The following is a 17,245-nucleotide window of genomic DNA, read 5'->3' on the forward strand; positions in this document are numbered from 1 at the left end:
AGGTCGGGCTCTGTAGCTTGGACATACACCCAAGGGACTGTACATCCTACTAAGGAGACACCTGCTCACCCACGTTCATTGGCTCTATTCATAATAGCCAAAAATTGGAAACTACCTTGAGATCTGTCAACACAAGAATGAATAAAAAACAAAAAAATGGTACACTTAGACAATAGAATATTTCCCAGTCATTAAAAAATGAAATAATGAAACTCAGAGGTAAATTGGATGGAGCTAGAAAAATTGTCCTGATTAATGTAACCCAGATGCAAAAAGATAAATATGGTTGGTATGTATTATTTCACTTGTGGATGCTACCTCTTAAGTCATTGATAAGCAAGCTACAATCCATATGACACAGAAGTTAGTTCTGGAGCAAGGGACTTGAGGAAAATGGATCTCCCTGAGAAGGAAAACAGAATAGATGGTTGGGTGGATGTGGAGAGAGCATTGGGACAGGAGTAACAAACAGGGTGAGGGAGGAAATGTGAGGAGGGGCAACTAAAACTAGGGGTCAGTTGAGCAGTGTTAGGTAGTCCCCTGTCTGAGGACTAAGGGAAGGAGGGTTATCGGGAGAGATTGAGGGAGGGGGATACAATCGTGATGTGAAGAGTTTAAACTGCAGAACAAGCAGGTGACTTACATTACTAGTCCCACTGCATGGGAACAGCTCTGAGTCTGGCTGTGACCTGAATGTCTAGGCACAGACAATGCTTCTTGTTGGCTACAAAACCCCTATGAATTATTAGATGCCATTCTTCATATGGCACGAATGAAGATTTACAGAAGGCTTTTTTTCTGCTCATAAAAGAGCAGAAAACCAGCCTTAAATGTTCTGTGCATCACACACACCTTATATACTTATAATTTTAAGACTGTATAATGCTTGTGAGAAATTATATGCTTTCAGAACAAAATAACCGGACACTGACATTGGATCAGACCTGACGGGATGCATTCCTCACAGCATGCTGGACTCTGACATCCTGTATCCTTCATGTTCCAGCACCAAGTGTTTCAATTGCTGTTCCTCATCACAATAAGACGGCTCCCAGGACACTTTCAAAGAAAGCTTACAATCCTAATTGGTCCAGCATTTCAGACTGTCCCACACAGGACTCTAATAAAGCATTGAATTTCTCAGCATTTAGAAACTGGACCACATATGCCATTCCTAGCTTGATTAACCATTTCCCCATTTTTATTTGGGCCCTTGAAAAGGTATTATTCATCCCAAATCAGCCAGAAGAAACCTTAAGAGAACAACACCTCATTTCCTTTAAGGGAGGTCGGGTAGGTTTTTGGTTGTTTTATCGATGAGAGCTGGTTACACGTTATTATAGGTCTTGTTTAAGGAGAAAACAAGGTTAGACTCAGCGATGTCTCTGTTTTTCTTTATCTTACATTCTTAGGTTTGGAGAAAGGGTTTGAAAAGAAAGAAGGGGGAAATATAGAAATATATAGGGAAGCTAGAACAAAAAGTATATTAGTGAATCCACTCCTCAACTTAATGTCTCAATTGTCACTCACAAGGTTATTTTTAATTCACTGGTATACAATTTTGTATATCAACACAAAATGAGTTTAATTCTAGATACAGTGGTATAGAATTCATATGTAATATTATTCTTCACACACATTATATATAATATATGTGCATATATTTCTACTTTAATATGAGGTATTGCACTGATATAACTCAATTATAATGCAAGGTTTACTTCCAATGCTTTGAAAGTGCTATCAAGCTGTTTGGGGTAAATAAGTTATACAAGTTAATTGTTAGTTGATCAAATCATGGTCATGTCAGTTGCTAGTCTACTTTTATCACAAGAATATACATCTGAGGTGCAGCAGATAGATATGACTCTATAGAAAGAGAAAGTAGAATTGTTAGATAAGGTCTTCAAAAACCTCAGAGACATGCAGAATTTGTCATCTTAAAATGTTTTTATTATTTTAAAGATTCACCGACAATGAGACAGGTTAACTCCTGGTGACACCTTGCCTAACTCAAAGAGGATGTGAGAACTGCAGAACCTCCTTATAGAGATGACTTCAAATGTGGCAAACAAGCCACTACACAACGTGTCCTCATTTCTACCACAGACAGAATTCTGCCTAAAAAAGAGCAAGCTTGGCTGCAGGCAGAGTCGACAGCCAAACTCTGCCAAGACAGGGTAAGCAAGTCCTCAATAGTTCCTGCCTCACAAATATATCTGTCAGATATATTGGGCCAGAAGGCTAAAGAAAATGCTCCAACATTATAAAGAGTTTTGGATGACTATTCAGGCAGCAAACTGTCTCTGTCATCTTCTCATTTGGAAAGCTACTAACCTGCACTCCTGGCATTCTCAGGTGATCAAGTTTATTCCTTCTCAAGTCTCTGATGGAGTTAAAGTCCAGTTAGCTTAGGTTTACAATGAAGCTTAGTTGTTCAGGGGCTAAGATGTTTTTAGGTCTAGATAGGTGCTTTAAGTTGATAATGACAATATGAGATAGAGAATTTTAGACACACCAAGATAGGAAAGATGTCTTCTTCAAGGCTGTCAAATACAGATAGCCAAAACACTAAGAATGTTAACATTTATATAGTTCCTGATTGTGTTATGGTGCTTCTTGCTATAGGTAGTTTATTGTATATACATGAAACGATATAAATGTGTATGTAAAAAATTAAAAAGAAATTGTTTCCCAGATCAAGGTGGGGAAAGGGGTCTTGATTGCTGTCCATGGCATCAACCAGCACACAGAAGCCCCTCTGAGGTTTCCAGTGGCGGTTGAAACAATCCTGTGTGGTCACTGGAAAGTAAGACATCCCTCCTATCAAATCAGATATGGTTCTTATCCTCGAGGAGCAGAGGACCTCTTGATGTGTTAGGATCTCATTTCCTTGATGTGCAGGGGTGAATGGCACCTTGATCGTGTCTGAGTTTGTGTCTTTCACTGTGTGAATCACATTCCATCTGCTTGACCCTACCATGTGGGTTCAGAACTATATCTTTCCAGATCAGTGTAACAGAGGAGTTATGTGCAATAAAAATATGAGAAAGTAAAATGAGCACACGCTCTCATCGCTCTCTGCTTCTGACTGTGGATACAATGTGCCCAGCTGCCCCAAACTTCCACCACTATGGTTTCAGGAGAAAGATGAACCACAGACTGGAACTGTGGGCAAAACAAGCCTTTCTGTGATGATTTATCCCAGTTGCTGATTTAACTGTATTTGGAATTAAGTTAATTTACTCTTTCATCTACCCTGCTTCTGATGGTGTCATCCTTTGCTGACATCAGAACCCAGCCTCTGTGGCCTTTCGACATGAACTGAAGACATTTGATTCTCTGAGTGTCCCCAGGCCTTCAGAGCCAGACTGGGACCACTGAGACACCTGGACTGAGCATCTGCCAATCTCAGCCTTTCTAGTGTGAAAACAGCCATTGTTGGGCTATTGAGACCATACCACATAATCCAATCTAACAGTCTCTTCTGTTAATATTGTTCTAAAAACCCTGACTAACATATCTTTTTTTTCCTTAAGTTTCTCTTTTCAGGGCATTTTATTACAGCAACAGGAAATCACTATAACATTATTATAGCAATTCTTTAGGATACCTAAATAACAAACTAAATAAAATGAATTAGTAAATAAGTGTATGTACACATTATGCATAGGCATATATGTGAATACATAGAATTTATTAATTTGTTGTAGTGACATATAGACATATTTCCACACACGTCTATATACATGTATGCATTTCCTATCAATTAGGTTTCAACTTGTGTTCATTCTGAGATAAGCGGCCTTAATAAAAAAGTAAGCAGCTTCGAGGTTTCTTTAATTTCCTTCCTTTTTTCAACAGAAAAGTCTCTTGTGTACAGTTGACTGGAGGTTTGTGCACAGTCACCTATTTCTTTTTCTCTGAGGAGAATTTAAACTTTCAGAGAGTTTATCTTACTACTGTTATTAAGCGGCTTGCCCCCAAAGGCCTCTTCTGGGAGTAGTTGCTAAAACTTTGAAGTGAAATTGAGACAGAGGCACCAGGGCTACTTAACCAGGAAGCTGCCCCCGAGGATCATTAGTGTGTGACCCATCAAGTCTCCTACCTCTTCAGAGGAAAGTTTTGTACTTTAGCAATTACACACTTGCTGACCTTATTAAAACATTTATATCACTTTAAGAGCATGGTGTTTGAGAGCTCCCTAATGAACCCCAAGGGACCCACTAGTAAAACAAACTTTCTTCACAAAAGCAAATCTCCAGGAGACCATTTCTAGTTGCAGGAAACAGAGAAATGGAAGGCTCTAATCAGCTGTGTTTGCTCTGTACAGTGAGTGCATCACATCCCAGTACAAATGCTAGGGAATACAGAATCTCAGTGCAGCTTAGCAATGTTTTAGAGAGACTGTGCTGTGACCTCTGCTTTACACTGGAGCAAAGAATGCAAATTCCAAAATGTTACACTTTTGTTTTATGTTTAAATTGGTTGAAATAATATAATAAGATATTTCTAATAGATTTATTCAGTCTTTTATTTTTTTAATATTTCACTAAACAAGAATCAGCCAGGCACCCAGGGGGAAGAGGAAGGTGGGACTCTGAGTTCGAGTTCAGCCTGGTCTACAGAGCAAGATCCAGGACAGCTAGGACTACCCAGAGAAAACTTGTCTCGAAAACAAGCAAACAAACAAAATAAAAAACAATTAAAACAACCCATGACAATAATCTCTGTTTATAATTTACAATTTAAAATAATATAAATGCCAAGGTTACAGATTTTTTAATAATACTGTGTGCATGTGGACAATGTGCCCCCCCACACACAATCATTGGGTGTACGACCAGAGAAAACAATTCTGATCTGGGTAAAAATTATGCAACCCAACTGTTTATTAAGAATGGTGACAGTTGCAGGAACCCCGTTCTGCTATGAACGTTAAATGAGTTAATGTATGAATTAACCGTATTAAGCAGAGTCACAAACAATGAATCTTCTGGAAGCACTTGTCATCAGTCAGCTAACATAATAACCATGTGTTGTCTTCAAAAATAATTTTTAAAGAATTTTGGGCCTTATTTTCCTCTTATCTTTTTCAATTTACAAACATTAAAAGCCCTTACAGAAATGTACTGGTATTTGGCCATGTTTTTCCAACTTAACCTCCATGTCTTCCGACTGTAAGTCTAATCAGAGTAATTCTTCCCTTGCCTATTTTCACAGTCGTTCATAGTGGCCAGTGACCTCAACGCTTTCTGTGTCCAGCGTTAAAACAGGACTGGAAACTACACCTGGGAAAAGTAAGCACTGGATAGTTTGTTTCATTTAAAGTTTTAAAATGTAAAATAAATGTTCCAGTTAATGGTTGCATAATTAATCTCACCCTGAATATTCCAAATAATGTATCCAGAAAGCCTGAGCAAACTAAAGAACCTAAGTGAGCAAGTTGGAAAATAAAGATGAGCAGCCAGAATGGGGAAAACTGTAAGAATTTAAGGAACCACCAGAGGTTTCCGTCCTCTCTCAGGCCAGGGTCTAACACAATCAGAATGACCAAAGCAGTGCAGCTAGGCTCTAAAGCAGAGGGAGAGAAAAGTCTAGAAGAAGCCCTCTAACTCCGAACGAACGAACCTGAAAAGTAATTCTTATAAGCAGCCATTTCCCTAGAGATGCCGAACCAGAGGACGAATGAGGGCGCATGGGAAGCAGTGGGTCCTTAAGATATCGGCTCACTTGGCCTCAGAGATTCTCAAGTTCAAAACCACAGAGCAGATGAGCAGGAGACCCAGAACGGAGTTGATGTTGCAAGACATGTCCAAAGGCTCCAAGGCTGAACACGAAGGAAAAGAAAGTGTTGCGATTCAAGTAATTGTTTTTTCTTTATTGACATTGTTTTACCATGTTATGCTGTGTGTGTCTCCATGCCTATGCAATTCCATGGTATCAATAGCATGGATTGCGGTGGGAACAGTACTCAGGGAGTGAAAGCTACCAATTCACACCACAGAGCTACACCTCCACTAGAGTGGAGATGAAGAAATCACAGTCCCATTGACACTCATCTCCCCCTTGGCTCTCCCTCTTCTATTTCCCCTGTGCACAGAGTACTATTCTTTCTGCCCACATCTCATCATGGAAAGTCCCTGATCATCTAGTGTTTTCTTTTTTTCTTCAGTATCTTAAAGCTTTCTTTGTAGAGGTCATCTACCTTCTTGGTTAGGTTTATTCCTAGATATTTTATGAGAGGAGTGGGTAAGCAAGGGGGAAATAAGAAAATGTCCATTATCTCCTGCACAATAAACCAGAAAATACCTAACACTAAGAGAGAATAAAAAGAATGGAAAATAGTGCAACCAAACATAAAAAAAAACCAACAAAATTACAGAATTTTAGTAAACATCACTACTTGTAAACTCCCTTTGCTCTCCAATTAAAAGATGCAGATTAGAAGACTACATTAATAAATAAGATCCAAATATCTGTTATCTCTAAGAAATGCCCATCACTGCCAAAGACCCCACAGACGAGAGTTGCAGAATGAAAGCCAGCATATCAAGCAAATGGAAGCCAAGAAGGCATAGCCATCCTGATAACTGATAACCAAAGTTGACCTGAAGAAATAGAAAAGTCAACTAAATTTAAGGAATTAAAGAAAAATATATCAAAAGGGCACATGCTTAGGAACTGAATAATGAAAATCTTTACTTCCTAAATCAACCCAAGTGGATATAGAAGGACATAAAAAGTTGGGTGCAATGGCTCACACCTGAAAACCCAACACTATGTAGGCAGAGGCAAGGAAAAAATGCTGCAAGTTAGAGACCAGATTAAGCTAAAAAAAAAAAATCTATCTCAAAGTCCGAAACAAAGTGGATTCGCTGGTGAATTCTATGAGATCGTCAAAAAAAGAGCTAGCACCACCACTTCCTCAAATTGCCCCACAAAGGGAAGGAATTGTGATTATTTCTGCCATTCTCTCAGCACGGAAGATCATTCGATCATCTAGTGTCTTCTTCAGTTTCTTTTATAGTATCTTAAATATTTGCTTGTTAGAGATCAATTACTTCCTTGGTTAGTTTTTTTTCCTTAGCTATATTATTTTTAAGCCATTGTAAGTAAGATATCTTTTCCAGTATTTTCTCACCAAGTTTGTTACCAGTATAAATAAAATTATTGATTCTGTATATTGATTTTGTGTCAGGCAACTTTATTGAAAGTGTTTACGAATTCTGGTGCCCCATATTTGACCATGTCCCCTGGATGGGGAGGCCTGGTGGCACTCAGAGGAAGGATAGCAGGCTACCAAGAAGAGACTTGATATCCTATGAGCATATACAGGGGGAGGAGGTCCCCCTCAGTCACAGTTATAGGGGAGGGGAGTAGGGGGAAAGTGGGAGAGAGGGAGGAATGGGAGGATACAAGGGATGGGATAACTATTGAGATGTAATAGTAATAAATTAATAAAAATATTAAAAAGAAAGTGTTCATCATATCTAATTTTTTTCTGGTGACTCTGATGGGGTATTTTAAGTATAGAAACATGCCATTTACAAATAGGCAAAGCTAACTCCTTACTTCTTAATTTTTATCTACTTTATATCTTTCTCATATTTTATTGTTCAAACTAAAACTTATTGCTGTATTCAATAAGTGTAGAAAGGTTTGTCATCCTTGTCTTGTTACAGATGTCAGAAGTGATGCTCTCAATTTCCCGTATTTAGTATAACATCTATGCATTTGTCACATGCGCAGCCTTTATTATTTTGAGATATGTTCCACATATCCCTAATTTCTTCATGAAGCTGTTGTACATTGGCAGATGCTTTTTCTACATCTCTTGTGATTATTGTGTTATTTTTTGCCAATAGTCTATCAATATTGTATATTTATATGTTTAATTTGCACATTGTGATTGTTGCTTTTAAAGCCAATTTGCCACAACTTTGAACCACCTCAGCAGGAATCCTCAATTATGGAATTGTCTTGACTGCTTTAATTTATAAGTGAGTGTCACTTTTGGGTGGCAGCCTGGATTGGAGAGAGAGAGAGAGAGAGAGAGAGAGAGAGAGAGAGAGAGAGAGAGAGAGAGAGGAAGAGAGAGAGGAAGAGGGAAGATTGTTTGCCTTTTGCCCACTGCCCTCCCTTTCACTGATGAGATAATTTACCCTCTTGCTACTGCTGCTCATTTCTTTGCTGATGTTAGGACAAGTTTTTCAGGCTTCCAACATGGCCTGAGGACCAGTGGATCTCCGAGACCCCTCCAAGTTTCAGCTCCAGATTGGAACTGTTGGGACACCAGCCTGTGGACTGTCACCCCCTCTGTAAGACAGCATTGTTTGACTACTACAAGCACTGTGGCACCTAACCTTAAAGACTGAGAAACTACAGAGGTTTGACACTTTTAGATGTGAGAGAGCTACTGTACAACTATTTAAATTACAGTGTGTAGGCTGATTGTGTGTGTGTGTGTGTGTGTGTGTGTGTGTGTGTGTAATTCTTGTTTTGGTCTTTTTATCTAACTGGGTTTATTTGTTTGTTTGTTTTATTGCTTGCTTACATCTATGTTTGTTTTGATGTTTGTTTCTGTATGGTTTTTTTTTAAGAGAAAATATAAATTTGGGTGGGTGGGAGGTAGAAAGAATCTGGGAGGAGTTGATGTAGTGAAAAACATGATCAAAATATGCTGTAAAAATTTTAACTAAAAAAGAAAAAATGGGTAGAAACTAACTGTTGAATTTCTTTGTTATTCATTTTTCCTAATATGGTGTGGTAAACAGTGCATAAACTAGTATACGCTTATATAACAGAATATAATAGCTGTCATTTCTTCTATATGTTAAGCTATCATTTTTTAAAATAAATATAGAAAGTATTACCTACAAAAAGAATTTTTTAAAATGACAAACTTGTAATCCCACCTGTAGGGTCTCCTTGGTGCTAGAACCCACAGATGCTGGTAATTTTGCAGTCCTCCACTAGTTCTGTGCCCCAGAGAGTTCAAGAGCTGTCCACCAATCAGGTGTGTGGCAGTAGACTTTGGAGGCTGTGTGCCCATTTCTGTGGGGACCAGGGACTTTGTGGTTTTCCCAGGTGGCCAGAGGCTGTACCCAACCTTCCTCCACAAAATTTGGACCCCTCTTACCTGTGAGTCACCAGTGTGGGTGTTTTGTGCTTCTCATATTGGTCCTTAGGTTGTAGAATAGTCACTTCTGTGCTGCTGATCAAACAAGGTGTGCATTAGGCACTGCCGTTGTAATTTTAGAACTGTATAATGCTTGTGAGAAATTATGTTTTCAGAACAAAAGAACCAGACACTGACCCAGGATTGGATCTGACAGGATTCATTCCTCTCAGCTTGCTGGACACTGACAACCTGTATCCTTCATGTTCCAGCCCCAGGCACCTCAGTTGCTGTATTCTTCAAAAGAGGACAGCATAGTAGAAAGCTTCTGGTCCTAGTTGGTCCAGCACTTCAGTCTGTCTCTCACAGGACTCCTATTCAGCCTGGAATTTCTCAAAATTTAGAAACTGGACCACACATGCTCTCACTGGCTTGCTTAACCAAGTCCCCCATTTTTATTTGGGCCCCTTAAAAGTTTTTTTTGTTTTTTGTTTTCCTAAATCAGCCTAAAGAAACATTAAGAGAATGATGTCCCATTTTCCCTAAGAGAGGTTGGGTAGGTTTCTGTTTGGGCTACAGATGCTTATTTTCATCAGGATGTGGTTACAAGTCATTATTGGTCTTATACAGAGAGAAGAGTAGGTTGTACCCAGGGACATCTCTCTTTTCCTTTATCTTTCTTTGGTATGTGAGGAGATAGGAGCTTAAAAGAAAAAAGGGGTATAAAGAAATATAGAGGGAGGATAGAACAAAAGGTAGATTTTTAAATCTATTCCTCAACTCAAGGCCTTAATTGTTACTCACAAATAAGATTACTTTTAATTCATTGGTATAGAACTTTGTATAATGATGCAAAATAAGTGTAATTTTAATATATAGGTATAGAATTCTAATCTAAGATCATATATATTCTAATATGAGGTATTATACCCATCCAAGTCAATTATAATACAAGGTTTATTCCCATTACATTGAAAGTGGTGCTGCAGGCTATTTAGTATAATTAAGTAATACAAGCTAATAGTTAGTGAACAAATCATAGTCATGTCAAATACTAGTCTAATTTTATCACAAGAATATATATCCTAGGTCTAACAGATAGATATGATTCTATAGATATATAAGGCAAAATAGTTAAATAAGGTCTTCAAAACCTCAGAGACCTACAGAATATGGCATTTAAAATGTTTTTATTATTTTAAAGATTAAAAAAATTTTATTAATTTATTCTTGTTACATCTCAATGGTTATCCCATCCCTTGTATCCTCCCAAAGATTTTTTTAAACAATAAGACAAGTTAGCTCTTGGTAACACCCAGACTTCCTTAAAGAAGATGATGAGCATCAAAGAACCTCCTTACAGAGCTAGCTTCAAATGTGGCAAACCAGCCACTAGGCAAAATGTTTTCATTTCTGCCACAGACAGAATTCTGCCTAAAAAGGGGCAAGATTAGATGAGGCAGAATTGATGGCCAAACTCTGCCAAGACAGAGTAAGCAAGTCCTCAATAGTTCCTGCCTCACAAATATGTCTGTCAGCTATATTGGGCCAGAAGGCTGAAGATGATGCTCCAACATTATAGAGAATTTTGAGTGACTGTTCAGACAGTAAACTGTCTCTGTCGTTTCTTTTTTTCATTTTGGAAACTGCTAACCTGTACTTCTGGTTAACTCAGGTAATTCCTTCTCAAGTCTCTGACAGGGTTGAAGACCAGATAGTTTAGTCTCACAGTCAAGCTTAGTTGGTTAGGGGATAAGATACTTTCAGATCTAGATAGATGTTCCAAGTTAATAGAGTTGATATAAGATAGATATTGATTTTCATTCAGAAATTTAGACTCAACAAGGTAGAAAAGATGTTTACTTCAAGTTTGCCAAATACAAATAGCCAAATCACTCTGAATATAACATTTATATAATTCCTGATTGTGTCGTGGTTCTCCCAGCTGTATGTAGTTTATTTTATTTATGTATAATGTTATAAGTGTTTATGTTAAAAAAGAAACATAATAAAAATGGAAATAAATATGACAAACAAGGAATGCTACTCATATTTTTTAACTTTTCATGACTCACGTAGTACAGATGTGTGTGTGTGGGGGTGTGTGTGTGCATTCACATACATGCCACATTGTGTGAATGAAGGCCAGAGAACAAACTTCAGGTGGTCATGTGGGACTCTAGGATCAAAACCTCAGGCCATCAAGCTTGACACCAAGTGTTTTTACCTGCTGGGTCATTTCACAGCTCTCTCATTCTTTTACACATAGGAAACAGAGTTGCTAAAATTCCTTACCAGTAGGAAGTATAAACAATGTCTACACTTTCTCCTAAGGTCCCAAGAGCAAATGAAGGCACAATTCTGCCGTGTTTCACTCTGGGAATTAGTTTGCTGAGTTTACTTACAGGATAATTTACAGTGGTGTGGATGTGCTTCCTCCAATAGGCTTTACCTGCACTTCCCAGAAAGAATGAAGTATCCACAGCCCTATAGTTGGAGACTCCTCCCCTTGCCTTCCCTAATTCCTCTAACCTATGTTAGCCCCTCCCTGAGAGCACGTTGTATATAACAGGTAGCAGGGAGAACCTTGATGTTGAGGTGGGGCCCAGCGGCCTCCCCACCCCTCTGTGAGAGGGTGTAAAGAGTAAACAGTCCCACATGTGATGATCACTTGCAAGAGGGTGCAGCTGCATGTCTCAAGATGGCAGTTGCTTGGCCTGAAATACAGTCTTTCATGGCAAGTAATAAGTCATGAAGTCTGTCGTGCAAATATGGCACGAGAGAGGAACCATCTTTGGATGTGGATTTCAAAATGGAAAAGAAAACAAAAATGATAGAAACTAAAAGAAGAAACTTCATAAGAGACTAATGAAAGCTTGGGCGTGTGCACTTGGGGTTGAGTGTGACAACTCTTCATTATGTTTCCAAATGTTGCAATCAGATTTTGAGGAAATATATCAGCAACAACTGAGTGGTGAAAATGTTAACTTTCTAATGTAAGGTTATTGACTACAGGCAAGTGAGGTCACAAATCAGAAGAGAGAACTCGTGGCTGCCACTTTCTCCCTATGGTCTTCATGGCCTCTTTGATGTCCTTATTCCTCAGGGTATAAATTACAGGATTGAGCATGGGCGTGACAACACTATACAGCACCGAGATCAATCTGTCTTTCTCTAGCGAGTAAGATGAGATGGGCCGCACGTATGTGAATATGGCACTGCCATAATAGAGAACACCAATGAGCAAGTGGGAGGCACAGGTGGGAAAGGCTTTGTGCCTCCCCTCAGAGGAGCGGATGCTCAGGATGGTGGAGATAATGTAGAGGTAGGAAAGGATGATGCACAGAAAAGGAGTCCAACCGATGAAGACCCCAATGGACAGCAAAGCCAACTCATTGATGGAAGTATCCCCACAAGACAACATCAGCAAAGGGGGTATGTCACAGAAGAAATAATTGATCTTGTGGTTACCACAGAAGGGCAGGTGGAAGGTCAGAACTGTGTGCACCACAGAGTTGAGAAAAGCACTTGTCCAGCACGAGGCTGCTAACCGGCTGCACAGGGCCGTGTTCATGATCAACGAACACCTTCAGTCATCTCTGCGCCTCCTTTCTATCTTTGGGTAAGGACACACAATAAGTGTCTTCCTTTTTCTCATTAGAAATTAATGTTTGCAGAAAGACTCAAGTCCACATCCCACATAGATATTTGCACGTCCATGTTGGTTTCTGTACTCATCACAATAACTACAAATGGAATCAGCCTAGATATCCATCAACAGATGATTATATTCTTTTTAAATGTGGTACATATATGCAGTGAAAGTTTATGGTAAAGGATCAGTTGATGATATCTCACATAAATGGATCATTCCTGACTTAGAAATGAATTGGAAATGCTGGTCTGACATTAGGTACACCAAATGGCTTCAGTTATTTAAGGAAAAGTAGTTTTATAAAGCAACTACAGGTCCAGAGAGATGGCTCATCAAGTAAAAGGCCTTGCAGAAAAGTCTGAGGATTTTAGTTCAATCTCTAGAACCCATGAGGTAGAAAGAAGGGGTAAAGTCCCTCAGGCTGTCCTCTGACCTCCACACAGACATGCCATGAAACACACCAACACCCATGTTAAAAACAAACAACTAAATAAATAGTAAAGCATTATATTGCTTTTATCCTGTATTATTTATATTTCTGATTCTACTGAACAGCATTGGTAATAGAAGTTATTTAAATTATTAAACTTTTAAATGTTTAAAATATTATACCTTTTTGTGTCTCCCATCTTTACAAATCAATAAAATTGTTTAATTTACTTGGGATCTGATAAATTTCAATAGTGAGCATGCTAAATTAGATTCCATGACTTTAGAATCTTGTCACTTGTACTTTTATAATTTTTCCAAATATCGATGCCTGCTATAATTAGATCTCTATTGCTGTGATAAGCTCCATGTCCAAAAGCAACAAACAAAAACAACAGCTGAGATACTATGTAAAAAGTTCTTCAAAATGGTCAGAGAAGTCATATAGTTCCTTCTATGGTTCATCAAAGAAACAGGGTATCTAGAATCAGCCAATGCCTCTTGAATTTTTTGTTTGGGGAGGAAAGAGTTTATTTCAGCTGTGTTTATAGTGTGTCACTGAGGGAAATAAAGAACTCGAGGCAGGAACCTGGAGATAAGAAATGAAGCAGAAGCCATGAAGAAGTGCTGCTCCCCAGGGCTTGTTCAACTTGTTTCCTTATACAAGCCAGAACCACCTAACAAGAGACGGCACCACCCACACTGAGCTGGTCTTACCACACAGTTACTAATAAAAACACAAAAAAGCTGCTCTACAAACTTTCTCACAATCTAGTTCCCTCTTCCCAAATGATTCTAACTTATGTCAAGCTGACAACAAAACAAAACAAAACAAAAACAAAAAACAAACAAAACAAAACAAAACAAAACAAAAAAACTAACCAACACAATAGCACTCTGGAAAATTCAAGAGCCATTGGCTGATTCAAGACTCCTTTTCTGTTTGATGAGCCATTGAAAGTACTACATGGAGTTTTCTGATCATTTTGAAGAACTTTCCACATAATATCTCAGCTGCTCACTTTTGTTTGATTAGTTTTGTTTTGGAGGCAGGGTCTCACCCTATAGCCCTGGCTAGCCTCACTACTCACTATGCAGACAAGTTCGGCCTCACACTCATAAGAGATTTGCCTGCCTGTGGCTCTAAAGCCCGGGAACTAAAGACACCTGCCACCACCCCTTGCTCCAGCTGACTTGCTACACAAACACAGTGGTGTGTGTGCCCAGCATTACCTCGCCTATTTTTTCTAGAATGAATCATAGTCTCAGCAAGATAAATTCTGGGATAAGAAACACAGCAGATGAAAAGACCTTCTCTGTCACAAGGATGTACATACAGTTGGTTAATTTTACCTAGTAAGAACAGAATCCCCTTTTAAAACATTTTTCTTGCTTTTAACACAATTAAAGATCATAGAATTGCATATTTTAGCCACAGCATTACAACCTTTTATAACTTGTCCTTATAACTATTAATGTTCTATGCACACTTCCACAGAACCAATAATTAAACCTGATTGTTACCAGGCATCTAATGTTCTACTTGAATGTTTATTTTAAAGAATCAAACTCTAGTGCATTTTTGCATTTCTTGGCCAAGCTGAACATTATTTCAAATTTTATGTTTGTGTTACTAACTAAGTTATACTTTTTCAGAGCCGAGGCTAAGTCAATTAATTAAAATATTTTAATTCCAAGAAGAATTATCACATAACAATCTACCGATTTGTACTATATATTCATGTGCTTGGTGTTTGTTACACAAATTACAGAAATAATTGAGAATTTTCAATGAAAGATAATATATATTTATTCAAAATATATATTTTATTGATTTTCCCTGACTTATACACAGTTTTATACATTTTAATCACACGTTTGAAAGGCAGTTTGTATTTTTAATTGCTTCCTTAATTTCTTGTGAACTAACTGTGAAGATTTTCAGTGGTGGGAAATGCAAATTGTATTTTCATAATGTAATATCTCTCACCACCAGAATAAATGAATTCTGAAGTACAACATTCATTCCACAAAGGAAGAATCTCCAAGTACTAGTCTCTAATCTGCACTTATCCCACTTCTCATTTCTGCCTCTGCTTTCATGGTGTTTTTAAAAATTGTACTTCAGAATTAATCCAACTCTGTAGCTCATGTTTTCTGTTCATTTTATATAGCAAGCATATTTTTATAACTTTCTGCCTGCCACACATGGGCATGTTTACTAAAGATGACAAAAATCCAGCATTTGATCATGTGCTAGCACGCTATATTGACTCTACAGTATCAATTTATAGATTAGGATTTGTAATATCTATTGACCATAGTTATTTCTTTAAAGGAGAACAGTAAGTAAAGGACATGCCTTATTGGGAAATTACTTAACAATACTTCCCAGAAAAGATTCACTTGAGCCCCATGGGTGAACAGCAATTGAGTGGATCAGGCAAGCTGGATGTGCAAATCTCTTTACATAAAAAGAAGGGCACATGCAGATGACCCAGGTGTAGGGGAAGCATGAGACCTTAACAGAGGCAAAGACGCTGCACTTCAGAAAGCAGGGGAGACTCTTCTGGGAAAGAGTGAATTGTTAGGACCTAAGAGAAACAGGGAAAAGATCAGACATGAGATGTCTTTATTCTGAGGGGAAAAAACTGTGTTCCGAAATAAAAACCATTACATATCTGTCCAAAAAAAAAAGTCAAAAATGTGGACAATGAAATAAAGGGGGAAGAATCAGGAAAAAATGAGCACGTTGGCTTCGCTACTTCAGTCATTCGGGGACGGGTCATGGAACTTCACGCTAGAGAGCTGAGTTGGAAAGAAATGGAGGAGCTGGGTTACATCAGGGGATGCAATCTTTAAAATTCAAAATGGGGAAGAAAGATAAGTTTAACAATTTTAACAAGTTAAACACTTTTTAAAAGTACCATGTGATAAGTCTCAGGGCATCTCATTCTAAGAAACACACAGTACAAAAAAATGTAAAATAGATATACCATGTTAAAATCAAAAGGTTAAATAAATTCCAAGGATTAAATCATTTTCTTAAAATGATACTGATAGAAATGGCAATGTTGAGTTTCAGTCAGTTTAAAGCCATAGTGAGTAGGCTGTGGTCCTGGTTTAACAAATGGTCTGTGGAGTTTCTCACTGAAACAAAGACAGCAGGAAGCAGTGGGCAGATCATGGTTCAGTTGTGGCCATGTTAAACTGGAGGCAACTTTAAGGTACCCAAGAAAATATTTCTTAAAAGAGCTGGTTCTTGAACTTCAGAAGAAATGTATGTATGTAACACATCAACATTCATGTGACCGAAAGAGGACGAGTAACGACAGGAACATGGGTTTGAACATTTCTGAAGGTCTCAAAGAACTTGCCACACTGATTAACTAAACAAAAGACAGATGAGGAACAAAAGTAATAGAATGAAAAAGTCCAGGAAAGCACTGAATCAGGGTTAAAGTATAAACTTGGAAGCTGTTTGTAAATACAAGAAAATCCCTAGGTGCCCTGCGTGACTGTTTCTCACGAGGAGCTTTTCCTGCTGATGGCTGTCCCTTCCTATATTCCGGCAGCCGCAATCCACCTACAGATGAGTGACAGAGAAAGAAACTGGGTCACAGCTCCACCTCCCACGTCAGTGTCTGCCTCACAGAGAACAAACTCCCAGTAAGGCCCTGAGGCACATGTTTTGACAAGTAGGGTCATGCCCAAGTCTCCTGCGCCCTGAGCTCCTCCTCTCTTCCTTTGCCCAGTCCATGAGCAAGCTCTCACACGGTGGATATATACTAATAAAGCAGACAGATAGACTAAGTGAAACCATGAATGTTTCTCCAGCAAGGTTACTTGCCTTGTAACTTTTCCTAGAACAGGATTCACAACTTTAGTATTTACAGACACTCGGCCTGTATGCTTCTCCTTAACCCTGTTTCTGTCTGTCAATCTATTTATTCAAACCTCAACTTAAATGCCACCTTTCTCTTCAGTTACAAAAGATGTTTCTCCCATCCTGGAAACTCTAGGGGGCTTTGTTTCAATAT

The 17,245-nt window shown here is 38.4% G+C and overlaps 1 protein-coding gene across 1 annotated transcript; it reads right to left on the minus strand.

Moving 5' to 3' along the window:
• Positions 1-12,146: 12,146 nt before the first annotated feature.
• Positions 12,147-12,695, minus strand: LOC311581847 (olfactory receptor 5V1-like; the record flags this gene model as incomplete). The annotated part of the gene is made up of 1 exon (XM_084754364.1): positions 12,147-12,695. One exon carries the CDS (start codon positions 12,693-12,695, stop codon positions 12,147-12,149), a length of 549 nt encoding a protein of 182 aa, XP_084610490.1.
• Between the last annotated feature and the right edge of the window lie 4,550 nt (positions 12,696-17,245).

Source organism: Acomys minous, assembly GCF_964271855.1.
Source record: "Acomys minous genome assembly, chromosome: 13".
Lineage (NCBI taxonomy): Eukaryota > Metazoa > Chordata > Mammalia > Rodentia > Muridae > Acomys > Acomys minous.